Consider the following 13,768-nt stretch of genomic DNA (forward strand, 5'->3'; position numbering starts at 1 on the left):
TACAGTAAAGTAATGTTGCAATGTCCAAGAAACGGTTTAACTGTAAATATAATTTATATGATAAAACAACTTTCCGCGTCAGCTAGTGTTAAATATATTCTTCAGCCCCAGTAGAGTGATCAGCATCTCTGTGATTTATAAATAATTTTAAATCCTAGTCAATTATTAGTAAACAGAGCTGGGAAACCTTCGGATAATAAGATTCTTCTCGTATTGAGTTATAAGTTTCCTCCTGAGAACAATAGGCGATTTGCGAAATACAGAGGTAATGTTTTTGTACAACTCTTACGGCCTTACAAATATACTTGTTATAAAGTTATAATTACTGATGATAAACAAAGAAAATGCAAAATGTTTACATTATCGTTGAGAACACCGTCAATACAATAATTCTGAAGTTCTCCTAATGACAAGCTGCCTTGCAAATAAACGCGGGAAACATTATGCGTCCGAACAAACCATTCGTCAGCAAAATGTCTATTTGTAAACATTTTACATATTCTTGGTTTATGATTAGTTATAACTTAATGCCAATTTTATTTGTAAGGCCGTTTGATTTCTTCGTGAATTATAACAGTAACCACAATGAGTCGTATAATATTGTATTATGTCCTTCTTTGAAATAAAATTTATAAATTTTGAATTGTTTCTTATGAATTGCGTTGGTAGCTTTAGTTTTGATAGATTTGATTTCATCATTCTGTGAAAAGACGAATCTGGCCTCCTTGCCATAAAGTAAACCATCACATTCCGCGCGTGTGTGTGTGTGTGTGAAGTTTTGTGTTCCCCAATGTTGTTCTATCTTTCGTAATCTGACGTCTGTTGTAATTGTCAAAAAAAAAATTCTTAGCGGGACTGAAATGAAATGGGCTAGGCGTATCAATTACCATCAGCTGAACATCCTGCTCGTCTCTTCCCTTAATATCATTTAAAAAAATATTTGAGTGCTTACCGAAAAGTGATGGTAATTCATTGGTGGTCACATCATGGTGTCACTACAGCTGCCTTAAGCCCGTTCAAGAAAAAACTGCACGTCTATTATACTGATTTTTGAACAATGACTTCGAAACTGGCAATATGACAGCGTCGACTCGTGAATCACCATTCACCATTATTGCTCCATCATAACGCAAGATGTTACACAGCTCGAGAAACCGTTAACCTTCCTACGTACTCACCAGACCTGGCACCTAACAAATAGTTACCTACATGTTTCCGCGTTTGCACATTGTTTTTTTCAGATCCAATAGTAAATGTCTTCATAGATTTTATGAGTGCAGACAGATTTCTACCGCAATGTGATAAATGACCTTTCTAGAGTCTCGTCTCTCCATCTTGTACCAGGTCTTCTTCTTCTTCTTTTGACGTCTGCCTGCTATTATTTAATGATCATTGGTCATAGGTACATTCTAATACACGTACGGAAAGTATGTTGCTCCTTCACGAGTCCCGGTTTATTGTGGACGTGGAAATGCGCGTACGACCTTTGGTTGTGACAGTGACACATCGCGATTTAGGTGTGAGAACATACCTATAAGCGCGCGGACTCCTCGAGGTAGATGGTAATATGACGATAAAATTTACTCTGTGATATGTAGTTCAAATTCAATCGCTGACCGAAACACGCGTGCTTCGTGTCTCCAGTATTGTATGTGTATTCCAGTCATACATACCTATATGTTTCTTTGTTTGACCAGAGTAATAATACTCAGATACACGGGGATATATTAGAGTTTTGGTTAACAAAGCAAATTTAAGTTAATTTTATGAAAATAAGGGACGAGACGAGCAGGACGTTCAGCTGATGGTAATTGATACGCCCTACCCATTACAATGCAGTGCAGCTCAGGATTCTTGAAAAACCCAAAAATTCTGAGCGGCACTACAATTGCGCTCGTCACCTTGAGACATAAGATGTTAAGTCTCATTTGCCCAGTAATTTCACTAGCTACGGCGCCCTTCACCGAAACACACTAATGTTTACACATTACTGCTTCACGGCAGAAATAGGCGCCGTTGTGGTACCCATTATCTAGCCGGCTTCCTGTGCAAAGGAGCCTCCCACTGGTACAGCAAACGTTTTCAATATACTTACCTGGGTTCCTATTTAGGCAAAGTACTTAAGTTGGTAATTCTTTCTTATATAATTGTGCGAAGAGTTAGCTAATTTTGGTCTTGCAAACTGGTTGACGACCTTATAGACAGCCCACCAGTAGCAGCAGAGAAGCGAGAAAATGGCGCCTGCCGTGTTATTAGCGTTTCTCAGCCCTATATATAGTATATAAAGTACTCAATAAATAAGTCTCGTACTTACTTATTGAGTACTTTATCAGGATCTTTAGATCGTTATGTGCGTAATATGATTTTTATCGATGTGTTATTAATCTAACGCAGTTGTACGATTTAAAATGAATCTTATGAGCAGGTCGCAAAGTAGCTTTATCTTTAAAAGGTTTAACCATAGAGTATAATAATATATAGGGAAAAGAGAGCTCTCTCTACGCATTATGAGCTGTCTATTTGAAAGCTGGCGCCATCTGGAGATTGGCCCCAAATATAACTATATAAAAGCTCGAAATTAAAAAATAAACTGTACTTTTTAATGTAGGTATTGCAATTTTTTACCATGTTGAAGTAATAAAATAACGCAATTAAATAACTAACTCTACTTTTTAATGTAGGTATTGCAATTTTTTACCATGTTGAAGTAAAAAAATAACTCAATAAAATAACGCAATTAAATAACTAACTCTACTTTTTAATGTAGGTATTGCAATTTTTTACCATGTTGAAGTAATAAAATAACTCAATAAAATAACGCAATTAAACAACTAACTCTACATTTTAATGTAGGTATTGCAATTTTTTACCATTTAGAAGTAATAAAATAACTCAATAAAATAACGCAATTAAATAACTAACTCTACTGTTTAATGTAGGTTTTGCAATTTTTACCATGTTGAAATTGCGCGTAGAGTAAAGCCACGTATTCACTAGTAAACATTTGTTGATAAACTCTTTATGACTAGCGTTAAACAAGTTGGTAGTGATGCTCTCTGCTGCTTACATAATAATCGAAAAAAAAAGAAGAAAAGGTGGCGGTCCGCTCCTGTTGACTTTTGTTTATAAACTAGATGTTTCGTCTTGCTCTCAACTCGTAGTGGGGAGCACAGCAACACGTATCATAAACAATGTTTCATCACCTATGTTTCTGAACTGTTTAGAAACTGTTTACAGAGATGATGAAACATTAAGAAACATCGTTTATGAACAGTTTATTAACAGTGTTTATTAACAAATGTTTACTAATGAATACGTGGCTTTAGTTATCTAATTTTGTCACAACATAAAACAAAGGATAGATTTAGTAGTGTAAATATGCAAAATGGAACACGAGAGCTACATACATGTGCAAACGCTAGGCGTAGCCGCCATTTTATGACCAGTGGGCAGTAACACAAAAGTTGAAAGGTTTCAAAGCGAGTGACAAAGCTTTCATTTTCGGGTCAACTATCAGATGGCACACTACAGTCTTCTGAAAACGTCACTTTAAGGCGTCTGTCCCACCCCTGGGTTTAACTAAGCGAATTTTCTGTACACGTACTCTTTCTTCTATACTTTTGGTTCGACCAAACTAAAAACCAATTACGACCAAACATTTATTTAATAACTATAAATATTATGATCGAAGAAAAACACAAACAGAATATACATGATTTATTTACAGTACTAATAAGTCTTAGAGAACGAGTTGGCCACTTCGTTGGCGAGTAGGGAGGCGACGGCCATGTTGGAACAGTTGGCGACCACCGTGCACTCCTCCACCCCGATCTGGACGGACAGTAGAACCAGCTCTTGCGATGAGATCATACGACCTGCAAACCTGGAACGTTCAACAGGTTACATTGTTGGAATTTTTGAAATAAAAATATCTTGAGCACGACCGCAACTTGGGAGTTATAAGTTCATTAATATGTGTATCTATTATAGTCTGCGTAGTTTTCGTTGTAAATCAATGATATTTAAAAGTATAGATAGGTTACGTAGACAACATTCGGTGTTTGAAAATGATACACTAACGCACACATGAATAATTTAACATTGCAATAGCACACTACATTACGATTACACGTCAAAGAAGGATAGTAAATGCAATTATCGCAAGCGAAAAAGAGATAACTCTAATTTGTTTATTTCTTTGTATTTGTATAGAAAAAATACATTTAATTCATCAGATATGATTTTTACCGTACACTGTGATTTATGCCAAAATTACGATTCATTCATGAGTTCATGTAGTAAAAGCTATAAAGTAGTAAAACTGCATTGAACTTAGGTAGATAATGTGTCATTGATTTTATAAAAAAAAAATTTCATATTTATTATAATATATAGCCACATTGATGATATCAATTATTTATACATAAAATAATAAAAAACATACAGACACCAAAACAAACCCGAAATGTCTCTAAAAATAAAAAAATAAATCTACAGTAAGGGTCCCATTTTTACAATTTTACTAACGACGGCTCCCAAAAAGATTTAAGATTACAATTATTATTTTTTGTATCTTATATTATTTATGAATGTCTTTTTGTTGAGGGTTTATTACAATAAGTTAATGGGAGAAGAAGAAAATGATCCATTGAATCTTCTGCAGTTAGCAAGGGATATACTGAAAGGGACAGTGTTACTGAAAAAACTCCTACGTAAAAAAATAGCACTCACTGTCTACATCCGCTACCTACCCTAAAACTATATAAAAGTAGTTTGATAGTTCAGCTACCTATATACGCACTTGTTTATTAAAAATTATTACTTTTCGTATTACATTCACTGCAACAACGACTTTTTTACATCATTTCCTAAAATATTCTACCTAGATCATCCCGCAACAGACAGCCTCAATATTTTGTCATTTCTGTACGTTAATCTATGATCGGCTTGGCGGCGATCAGCGTTGTCATGGCGACATATTTATTTTGTCCGATAAATAATTAAATCAAATAAAATGTTATAATTCATTGCTTTCTTAACTGTGGTATGTAATTCTATGAATTTATATAATTTATGTATTGGTGCATCTTCCGATAACACAAGACGGCATTTTAATGTTGTACCTATATCAAATTGTAAGCAATTCTATGAACAACAAACGCGTATGTACCGTTTTCGTATCGAGAGAGCGACTACGACCAAATGAACCAATTGACTCCATTTAGGCGATTGATTTTCGGCGCGCTAGTGACATATCTACCTCTTTTAATACTATAATATTATCATTGTTGTAAATAAATTATTTATTTATTTCATAAATTCCGCCAACAAAACAATTACATTCTTATGGTAAGTGATGTCTCAATTATAGGCGAATATGACATGCTATTCAAATAGAATCTTAATATAAATTAACACAAAAATAGATTGAGATAATCCCACCCTTGAAAGAACCGTTTATAAATATTTTTTTTAAATTGTGATCAATTATGTCGACCTTATCTTGGTGTCTATTATATTTGTGGTAGCTCTATTCAAGGGAGAGAAATAGCCTAAATTAGACCCTGCAATAGTTACAGAGAAGTTGAAAGTTTGAAAAAACCGACTTCAAAAACTGAAAAGTATCAAATGACTAAAAAAATAAATTAAAACACGCGTGGCCAGACAACCTTAATAATTACAGTAAGTAAGCTATTTATAATATTTAGTTTTATTTTGTTTAGGGTACCGATTTAAAACCTATCAATATGTAGCACATACAAATAATAGTATTTTATGAATATTAAAGGTAAAGGTTTGCGAGGTGTATTAAATTAAATTTTTAGTTATTTGATACTTTTCAGTTTTAGAAGTCGGTTTTTTTAAACGTAGATTTATTTTTTATATTTTACTTTCTAGTGTCAGTTAATAATTATAATATATAATCAACCTGAATGAAAACTCCTAAAAATCGGCACACAAAAAACAATTATACCATCGAGGTGAACAAAAATTTTCATAAAAAATGTTCTAAAAATGAAAACTACTGGGCCAAACTATGTAAAATTTATATGGGACCAAATGGCATCTATTGTGGTAAATGAGATCATAAATCTCAGAATAATCGGTGTACATACATAAAAAAAATACCGATCGAATTGACAACCTCCACCTTTTTGAAGTCGGTTAAAAATATAATTTCTTATTTTCGACTTCAACTTCACCGACCGACTTCAAAGCTATTAATATGTTGCACATACAAATAATAGTAATTTATTAATATTAAAGGTAAAGGTTTGCATAAGAGGTGTATTAAATTAAATTTTTAGTTACATATTTGATACTTTTCAGTTTTTGAAATCGGTTTTTTTAAACGTAGTTCCTTTTTTGTCTTTTTAGTGTAAGTTAATAATAATAATATATAATCAACCTGAATAAAAACGCCTAAAAAAGCCGTACACGAAAAACAATTACGTCATCCACGTACACAAAAATGTTTATACTACTGGGCCAAACTATTTAAAATTATTACGGAATCAAATCTATTCCGCATCGAACCAAAGAAGAATTACGTAAATCCATTCATAAATCTCAGAGTAGTCGATAGACTTACATAAAAAAATACCAATCGAATTGAGAACATCCTCCTTTTTTAAGTCGGTTAAAAAGAAGCCGTTGCCGTGAAGTTGTAGAGTTTGTTGTGCCCGTTTTTAGGGCGTTCAGAGGCGTACTTTTTCGAATGGGTGGCAGTTTTTGGCTTTCAATGAGTGAGATCATGTCTTATTTTAAATTTTGTATTGGTTAAGTCGAGGTTGTCTCTCTGGGAGTTTCACCGTAATAATTAATAATAGACATAGCTAATATAATATCTTTGTACGAAGTTCAGTACAATAGACATAATAATATACTGTTATTGCTTGACCGGATTTGAGGAAGCTGTAGTGAATTACACTTTGAAGTGACCTCCAAAAACTCGCCATTACAGAAGTAATAGAGAACTATAAGTACGCTTCGATGTAGGGCATTGCTGCGGATCAGCGGGCCTACCATGAACTCTTATTGCGATTCAATTGACAACCTAAAATGAACTGCTTTGCTATTTCATACCACGACGTGATTAGAGCTATCTTATTTAGGTTTACGTCAAATCAACTCATTAAATCGCAATGATGTCAATTGAATGTCAAAAATGATATCAACTGAATCGCAAACTAATTTAGTTCGTTCATTCATTTGTACCATGAGGTGTTATTTCAACCTAAACTGGATAGCTTATTTGTCAAAGTGAACGATTCGAAAAAAGTTGCTATTTCCTTAGTGGAAAGTGAATCGTGTTGTTAATTACTTTTAAAAAATAGTGAAAACATAGAAAAGAAACATTTTATTGATTAAAGATGAGATGAGAATACTTTATTGGACTTTTTTGTAAAACAAAATACTGAAAATAAATACCAAAAATGAAAATACTAAAGACGAGGCAGTAAGGGCCCGGGCTATAGCCTGTTCGCAAGAACGAATTAAAAAAAATGTACTCTGTGGTCCTGTCAAATCAAACATCAATGAAAATGCGTTCATAACTCGTTATTTTTACGAAAACACACAAGAAAACATTTAATTTGTAATTCAAAGAACTATATTTATTTATATTGTTATTATTTAATAAGTATAAAAAAGGCCTTAATGATTTATAATTTGACGCAATTGCGCAATTTTAAAATGTATTTTTAGTATTTTCTACGCAAAAAAAACTCTAAAATAATATCATTTTAGGTTTCGAAACGCAATTTTATTTCGTTCATTCTTCATAAGCGATCCAAACGCACTTAAAACCTTCAGTAAAAGGCACTTCATGGTACGAATTTCAGTGATTCAGTTTGGGTACCTAAACTGAACTGCATCGGATTCGCATCACTGATTAAAAGTTGATGGTAGGCCCTCTGGTGTGTTTTTGTATAAGTGTCAGACAGCCTGGGACTAGATTATGATTATTTTATAGCAATAGCAATGAATGTACAATTTTGTATATTTTTATTAAAAAGAGCGCATAAAAAAGAATGCTGGGAGAGTTTCTTGCGCCGCTTCTTCTCTCTCAGAGCGCCATTTGTTTCCGAAGCGGTAGTAGTGTCTAGTATATTAGAAATGACATCAAAAAGAATTCTAAATGAATCAATTTTGAGAAAATAAATGCTTTTTATGCCTGTACCCCTACCATGTAAACATTAACCCCCTTATTCATAATAGTCTGCTAACTTAAAGCATTGCTAATTCTCACTCAGTCTTCTTCTATTGACCTAAGTCAGAATGAGAATAAACACTCCTTAGCGACTGATTAAAGTTAGCGTACCATTATGAATAAGGGGGAAATTCGCTAGTATAAGGTGTTTATCTAACCTTTTTTAACAGTAATTTCTATAATTAATGTTCCATTAGCATAGATCCCTTTTATGTAATTAATACCAGGACCAATTTGAGTCAAAACGGCTTGTTGCCCAAGACGTGTTGCGGACACAACAACACTCTCCGTCACGCAACTTGTATAGATATTTTTTTCAGATTCTTTATCTAAAGTAATTTGTATTCAAAATTTTAATATTAATTATTAGTTTTCCATATTTTTTACTAACATTTAATCCATATCCGTTTGCGTGTGATTGGGTCTGCACCTCTATTTATAACTAGCTGACCCGATAGACGTTGTTCTGTACATAATAAATAAAATACTGTTTTTTTATGAATTTGTCAATAATATTTCAAAACATCAAGAGTTGTTACGTAAGATATGCTCCCTGTTGTTATAATGCAATATTGTTTCACAGCAGAACTGTCAAGCCGTGTGTCAATTAAATCTCTCATAGAAAATATGTCCACACAAAACAAATATTGGAAATAAAAATAATTATGGGTCCCAAATATCTCTCAAGTTGGACCAAACAGCATTAAGTAATCCCCATTAAAATCCGTTCATTAGTTTAGGAGTTCACTGGAAACAAACATCAGAAAACTGGATTTATATATATTAACATAAGATATGAATGGGAATTCTGGTCGTAACCAAGATTTAAACCTGTTGGCAAACCTTACAAATAAATTAATCCATATTACGTACTTGAGCAGTGGCGGGCTGGAGTCGATGGGTCCCAGGTTGGCCGTCTCAAACACTCGGAGGCACATCATCACGTCATCGGACAACTTCGGAGCTTTCTTCTTACACTGCACACGAGATAGTTGCACATCTCAAATTAAAATTATTGTGAGGCCCTCATAGCGTTATTTATAGCTAGCACACAATAGTAACTTAATTCACAAGTATGAAAATACCATTTTTAAGCTATAGTGTCTAAGTTAGTGTGAAATGATTGCTTTTTAATCAATAAAGTTCCTAAAATTTCCAAGAGATGGCGCTGTGCCAAAGGGTACAAAATTACATTGTACTATCAGTGTATTGATTGATTAAAGTGTTAAGAACACGTTTGCGAGTAAACGGATACTCCATAACGAGTGCCGCTTGCGCCTCTCTCTCCCCAAGAGAAGGTCGCCTTCGATGAAGGCTTAGAGGAGGACCTAGGTTTTACGTGAGTCCCACATAACCAACGCAGACTGCGTTGGTATTGCATGAGCATTAACCACCTCCCTCCTGTCGTTATCCCGGAGCGTAGCCCTTTCTCTTTGTTTGGGCGCAAAAAAAAGTAAACAGTACAATAAGTGACGACACAAAGTTATAAATATTAGTCGGAAAATAGCTACAAATCCTGACGTTTAAAATATGAAAATGACGCGCATTAGTAATAGCGTCTCGTGCGCGTGGTGCAAATTAGAACTACATCTTTCGTCTCATATTCTCTTTAGTAGTAAATTGAGATGAACGGAGTTAAAGCAATTTCAGTGAGGTTCGATCATTCGTCCAATATTTATAACATATTCCTCCTGTTATTGTTACAAGTGGAAGATTTTAAGGTACCGGCAATATTATTCAACTAGTAATAACTCTGTCCTGTATTTGAAAATTCTGTGCGGTTTTATTAAAAAAGTAAGTTTTATTTTATCCGCGTTATAAATATTCACGAACTGAAGAACCCGATAGCTTAGAACAGGCAAACTTAGTTAGGAGTTAGAGCTCAGCCATGTACTAGTAAATTGTTGACATAATGTAAACTATATACCTACTCTCCAGCAAAATAGCTATTTTGTGGAAAAAGGCGCCAGCTTTTATGTCTGTTTCAAATAAACCAACTGTCTGTATGTACCTAGTTTATTTAACAAGTCCTAGCAGTAACAACTTCGTACCTATGTAGACTTCTTCTTAAATGTTTGTACCTAATGGTTGTGATGTATAATGTTGTGTAGTAGGTATTATAAGTATGTAGTAAACTGTACATGTTTTTTTTGTATTTGTGAAGAAAGAATGACGCATCAAATATATAAGGCAAGTGTGTGTGGGCAAGTCGGTCGCGGGAGACCTCGTAGAACATTCGTCGACCAAATTGGGGACGTTTTGAGAAAAGGAGAGGTCCGAAGCACCCGCAACCGGGGAGCATGTGTGAAAAGAGTAATGAATGTAGAGGAAGCGCGTGAGGTTTGTAAGGATAGAAGCAAATGGCATTCTATTGTCTCTGCCTACCTCGACGGTAACAAGGCGTGAGTTTATGTATGTATGTGTTTTTTTTTGTATAATATGTTTTCTTTTGAGACAAAATAAAATATTTGTGTAAAATCTTATGAGTATCGTACACTATTGCCATATATTTTTGATACGGATCTTTTCTGTGACCAAGTTTAAATATAAATATGATAAATAAATTTTTGATTCATAATGGGGAGGGTTATTAGGTACGATTCGGCCAATGTGCCACTGAGAGAATTAGGTAAGAAAGTGCGATAGAAAAGATCGACCTAATTTTTATTATCCACTTTATATTAGCTTCACTTGTATGTTTGTATCTATGTTTGTAACTGACTCCTTTAGAAACGATTTTGAACCACTTTAAACGGCCAGATGTCATTCAAACTTTGTAGATTTATCGAGGACCGATGACAATACACTAAATTGATAATAAGATTTTTGTCAATATATATCATTTTTATCTATTGTCGATAAGGATAATTGATGTTAAAGTACTTAATAGTTTTAAAAATACGCTTTTATAGAAAATTTACCTAAAAAATTAAAAATAAATAATAGTTTAAAAAAACTAAAAAGCACGCTTTATATAAAATGCAACTAAAAAATAGAAAATAAATTTTAATAAATTATATTAAGCGTGCTTTTTAGTTTTTTGAACTATTATTTTTTTGAAGATGGTTTAATTCCACAATCAGATCAGGGATGTACTGAGAGCTCTTGCAAAATACAGAGGTTTGCATGATGTCTGAAGACGAAGATTTTCAACCAGTGCGTATTGCCAGTGATGACTTACGGTACGCAGACGTGGTCGCTAACTATGGGCCTTATAAGAAAGCTCTCAGTGGGCAATGGAGAGGGCTATGCTAGGAGTTTCACTGCGAGATCGAATCAGAAATGAGAAGATCCATAGGAGATCTAAAGACACCGACATAGCCCAAATTATTGCGAAACTGATGTGGCGGTGGGCAGGTCACACGCACAAGCTCGACGGACAGATGGGCAGGAAGACGCAGTGTTTGTAGGTCACCCACGATCGCCGGAATACGTTGGATGAGGGCAGCGCAGGACTGATGGTCGTGGAGATTTTTAGCAGGCATTTGTCCAGCAATGGACGTCTCCCGGCTGATGATGATAGAAAAGTTAATACGAGGAAAACCATACTTGCACTTGGCAACCAACCGTTCTGTGAGGCACTTGCGCGTTTTTTTTAAGTAAATGTGGTATCGTTAACCGTTAACAGAGCGCCAACCACGTAGGTACCTACAAAATCTGACGGGTATAATTTAACAGACTCTTTTATGAGTATCCTATCAAAAATAACTAATAACAAGATGTCTTTACAAACACATTTTTTGTTGTTAGATCAAAATAGTAAATCACCAAACCACATCCAATACTATAATTCGTTTTTCTTAACATTGACTCTAGCTCTATTATTTTTTTATATGGAATAGGAGGACAAACGAGCGTACGGGTCACCTGGTGTTAAGTGATCACCGCCGCCCACATTCTCTTGCAACACCAGAGGAATCACAAGAGCGTTGCCGGCCTTTAAGGAAGGTGTACGCGCATTTTTTGAAGATACCCATGTCGTATCGTCCCGGAAACACCGCACAAGGAAGCTCATTCCACAGCTTTGTAGTACGTGGAAGAAAGCTCCTTGAAAACCGCACTGTGGAGGACCGCCACACATCCAGATGGTGGGGTTGATGTCCTAACTTGTGGCGTGTCGTGGCGAAGGTGGAATTCGGCGGAGGGAATCAGTTATGTATACAATTAATGTAGAACTAATTTCAATATAATATTCATATAACTTTACCTCGGTCATACCGCGCAGCTTCCTGTGCTCGAGGTCCCACCTCTCCGGGGACATTGTGACCGAGCGCATCAACTCACCCACCGGCGGGGATATCACCACGCCTACTTCACCTGATAAATGATAAGATGGCGTGAGGCTGCAGTTTCGTCACTATGTAAGTTAAACATTTTAATTTCTATGGCGTAGGTTTTTGTAGCGTTAGATATCTTATCAAATGAATCGCTAACAAATACAAACAATGACTGGACCATCACCCAAACCAACTTGCAGTCCACCTTACCTTACCAGATTTATTAAATCACCTACTTCTTCTTCGCGTGCCTCTCCGACTAGCGAGGCGAAATAATTCTGCCGCATTCGCGATTCCTATCCACTCACGGATGTTGCGCAGCCAAGACTTATTTCTGCGAACTACGCCTCTTCTAACGGCAACTGTTCCCATCATGATGAGTCTTAGGAGTTCGTACCTGTCGTGCCTGAGCACGTATCCCAACAGTGATGACTAAGCCAATATACACATGGAAGAAGTTCCTACTGGAGATCATCTCCAAACAAATAACTTACCCGAACACATCTGCTCGTACTCAGAAAGACTGCTCGCAAGATTACTAACGGATAGTAGTTATTTTTAACTCTCCTGCATGAAAAGGGCTTTATTTCTACGTGAAAACTCGCAGCAAAAACGCTTTAAAATGCACTAGACTAAAATGAGTTTCGGAACGAACCGGATCGTATTGTTTATTTTTTTATTCCTGGATGTATGGTCACGTGGGGTTCGAAATTTAAATCACTTTGCCTCACGCTGCTGCGAGTTTTCACGTAGCAATAGCGCCCTTTTCGTGCTGGAGAGGTGAAAAATGTTTTTTTTATCTCGTGTACCTATAGAGCTGAGCAGGGTGAACTCAACGGGCTGGATGGAGTCGGTGAAGTCCACGCCCAGGAGCACGGTGGTGGTGGCGCCTGGGCCCAGTACGGCTACGGGAGGGAACTCAACGATGCTGCGGGACCCCGTCAAGGTCTGAGACAATAATGAAGTGGATCATCATCTAGCATACATAGCCAGGAAGCAAAATGTCTATTTATTTTTAAGTAATGGTGCATGTCGACGCCAGATTTTATATCGTGGACTGTATTAAATTGTATTTTATTATGATACACCTAAACAATCAAATAATTCAAATATTACTTCGTTTACCTACTCTGTCAATTATACTTCATCTTTCATCTAACTGTCAAATACAGCCTTCATTTATTCACTCAATTCTACTTAAACTACTTGCATGCGACACCTAAACTACACATGAAATTTTAATTATAATCCTATTAAGACAGACGAAATATATATCTTT

The 13,768-nt window shown here is 35.4% G+C and overlaps 1 protein-coding gene across 2 annotated transcripts in view; it reads right to left on the reverse strand.

The window, feature by feature from the left end:
- Positions 1-3,704: 3,704 nt before the first annotated feature.
- LOC126965275 (AP-3 complex subunit beta-2) overlaps positions 3,705-13,768 on the reverse strand; it is a 47,366-nt gene continuing 37,302 nt past the window's right edge. For both annotated transcript variants that reach the window (XM_050808775.1, XM_050808776.1), the window contains exons 19-22: positions 13,299-13,437; positions 12,420-12,529; positions 9,086-9,189; positions 3,705-3,883 (exon numbers count right to left, since the gene is read on the reverse strand). In XM_050808775.1, coding sequence (XP_050664732.1) covers positions 3,730-3,883; positions 9,086-9,189; positions 12,420-12,529; positions 13,299-13,437 — 507 coding nt within the window. In that variant the 3' untranslated portion in view covers positions 3,705-3,729. The remainder of the gene's footprint in view (positions 3,884-9,085; positions 9,190-12,419; positions 12,530-13,298; positions 13,438-13,768) is intronic.

The sequence above is a fragment of the Leptidea sinapis genome, chromosome 7, assembly GCF_905404315.1.
Source record: "Leptidea sinapis chromosome 7, ilLepSina1.1, whole genome shotgun sequence".
Taxonomy (NCBI): domain Eukaryota; kingdom Metazoa; phylum Arthropoda; class Insecta; order Lepidoptera; family Pieridae; genus Leptidea; species Leptidea sinapis.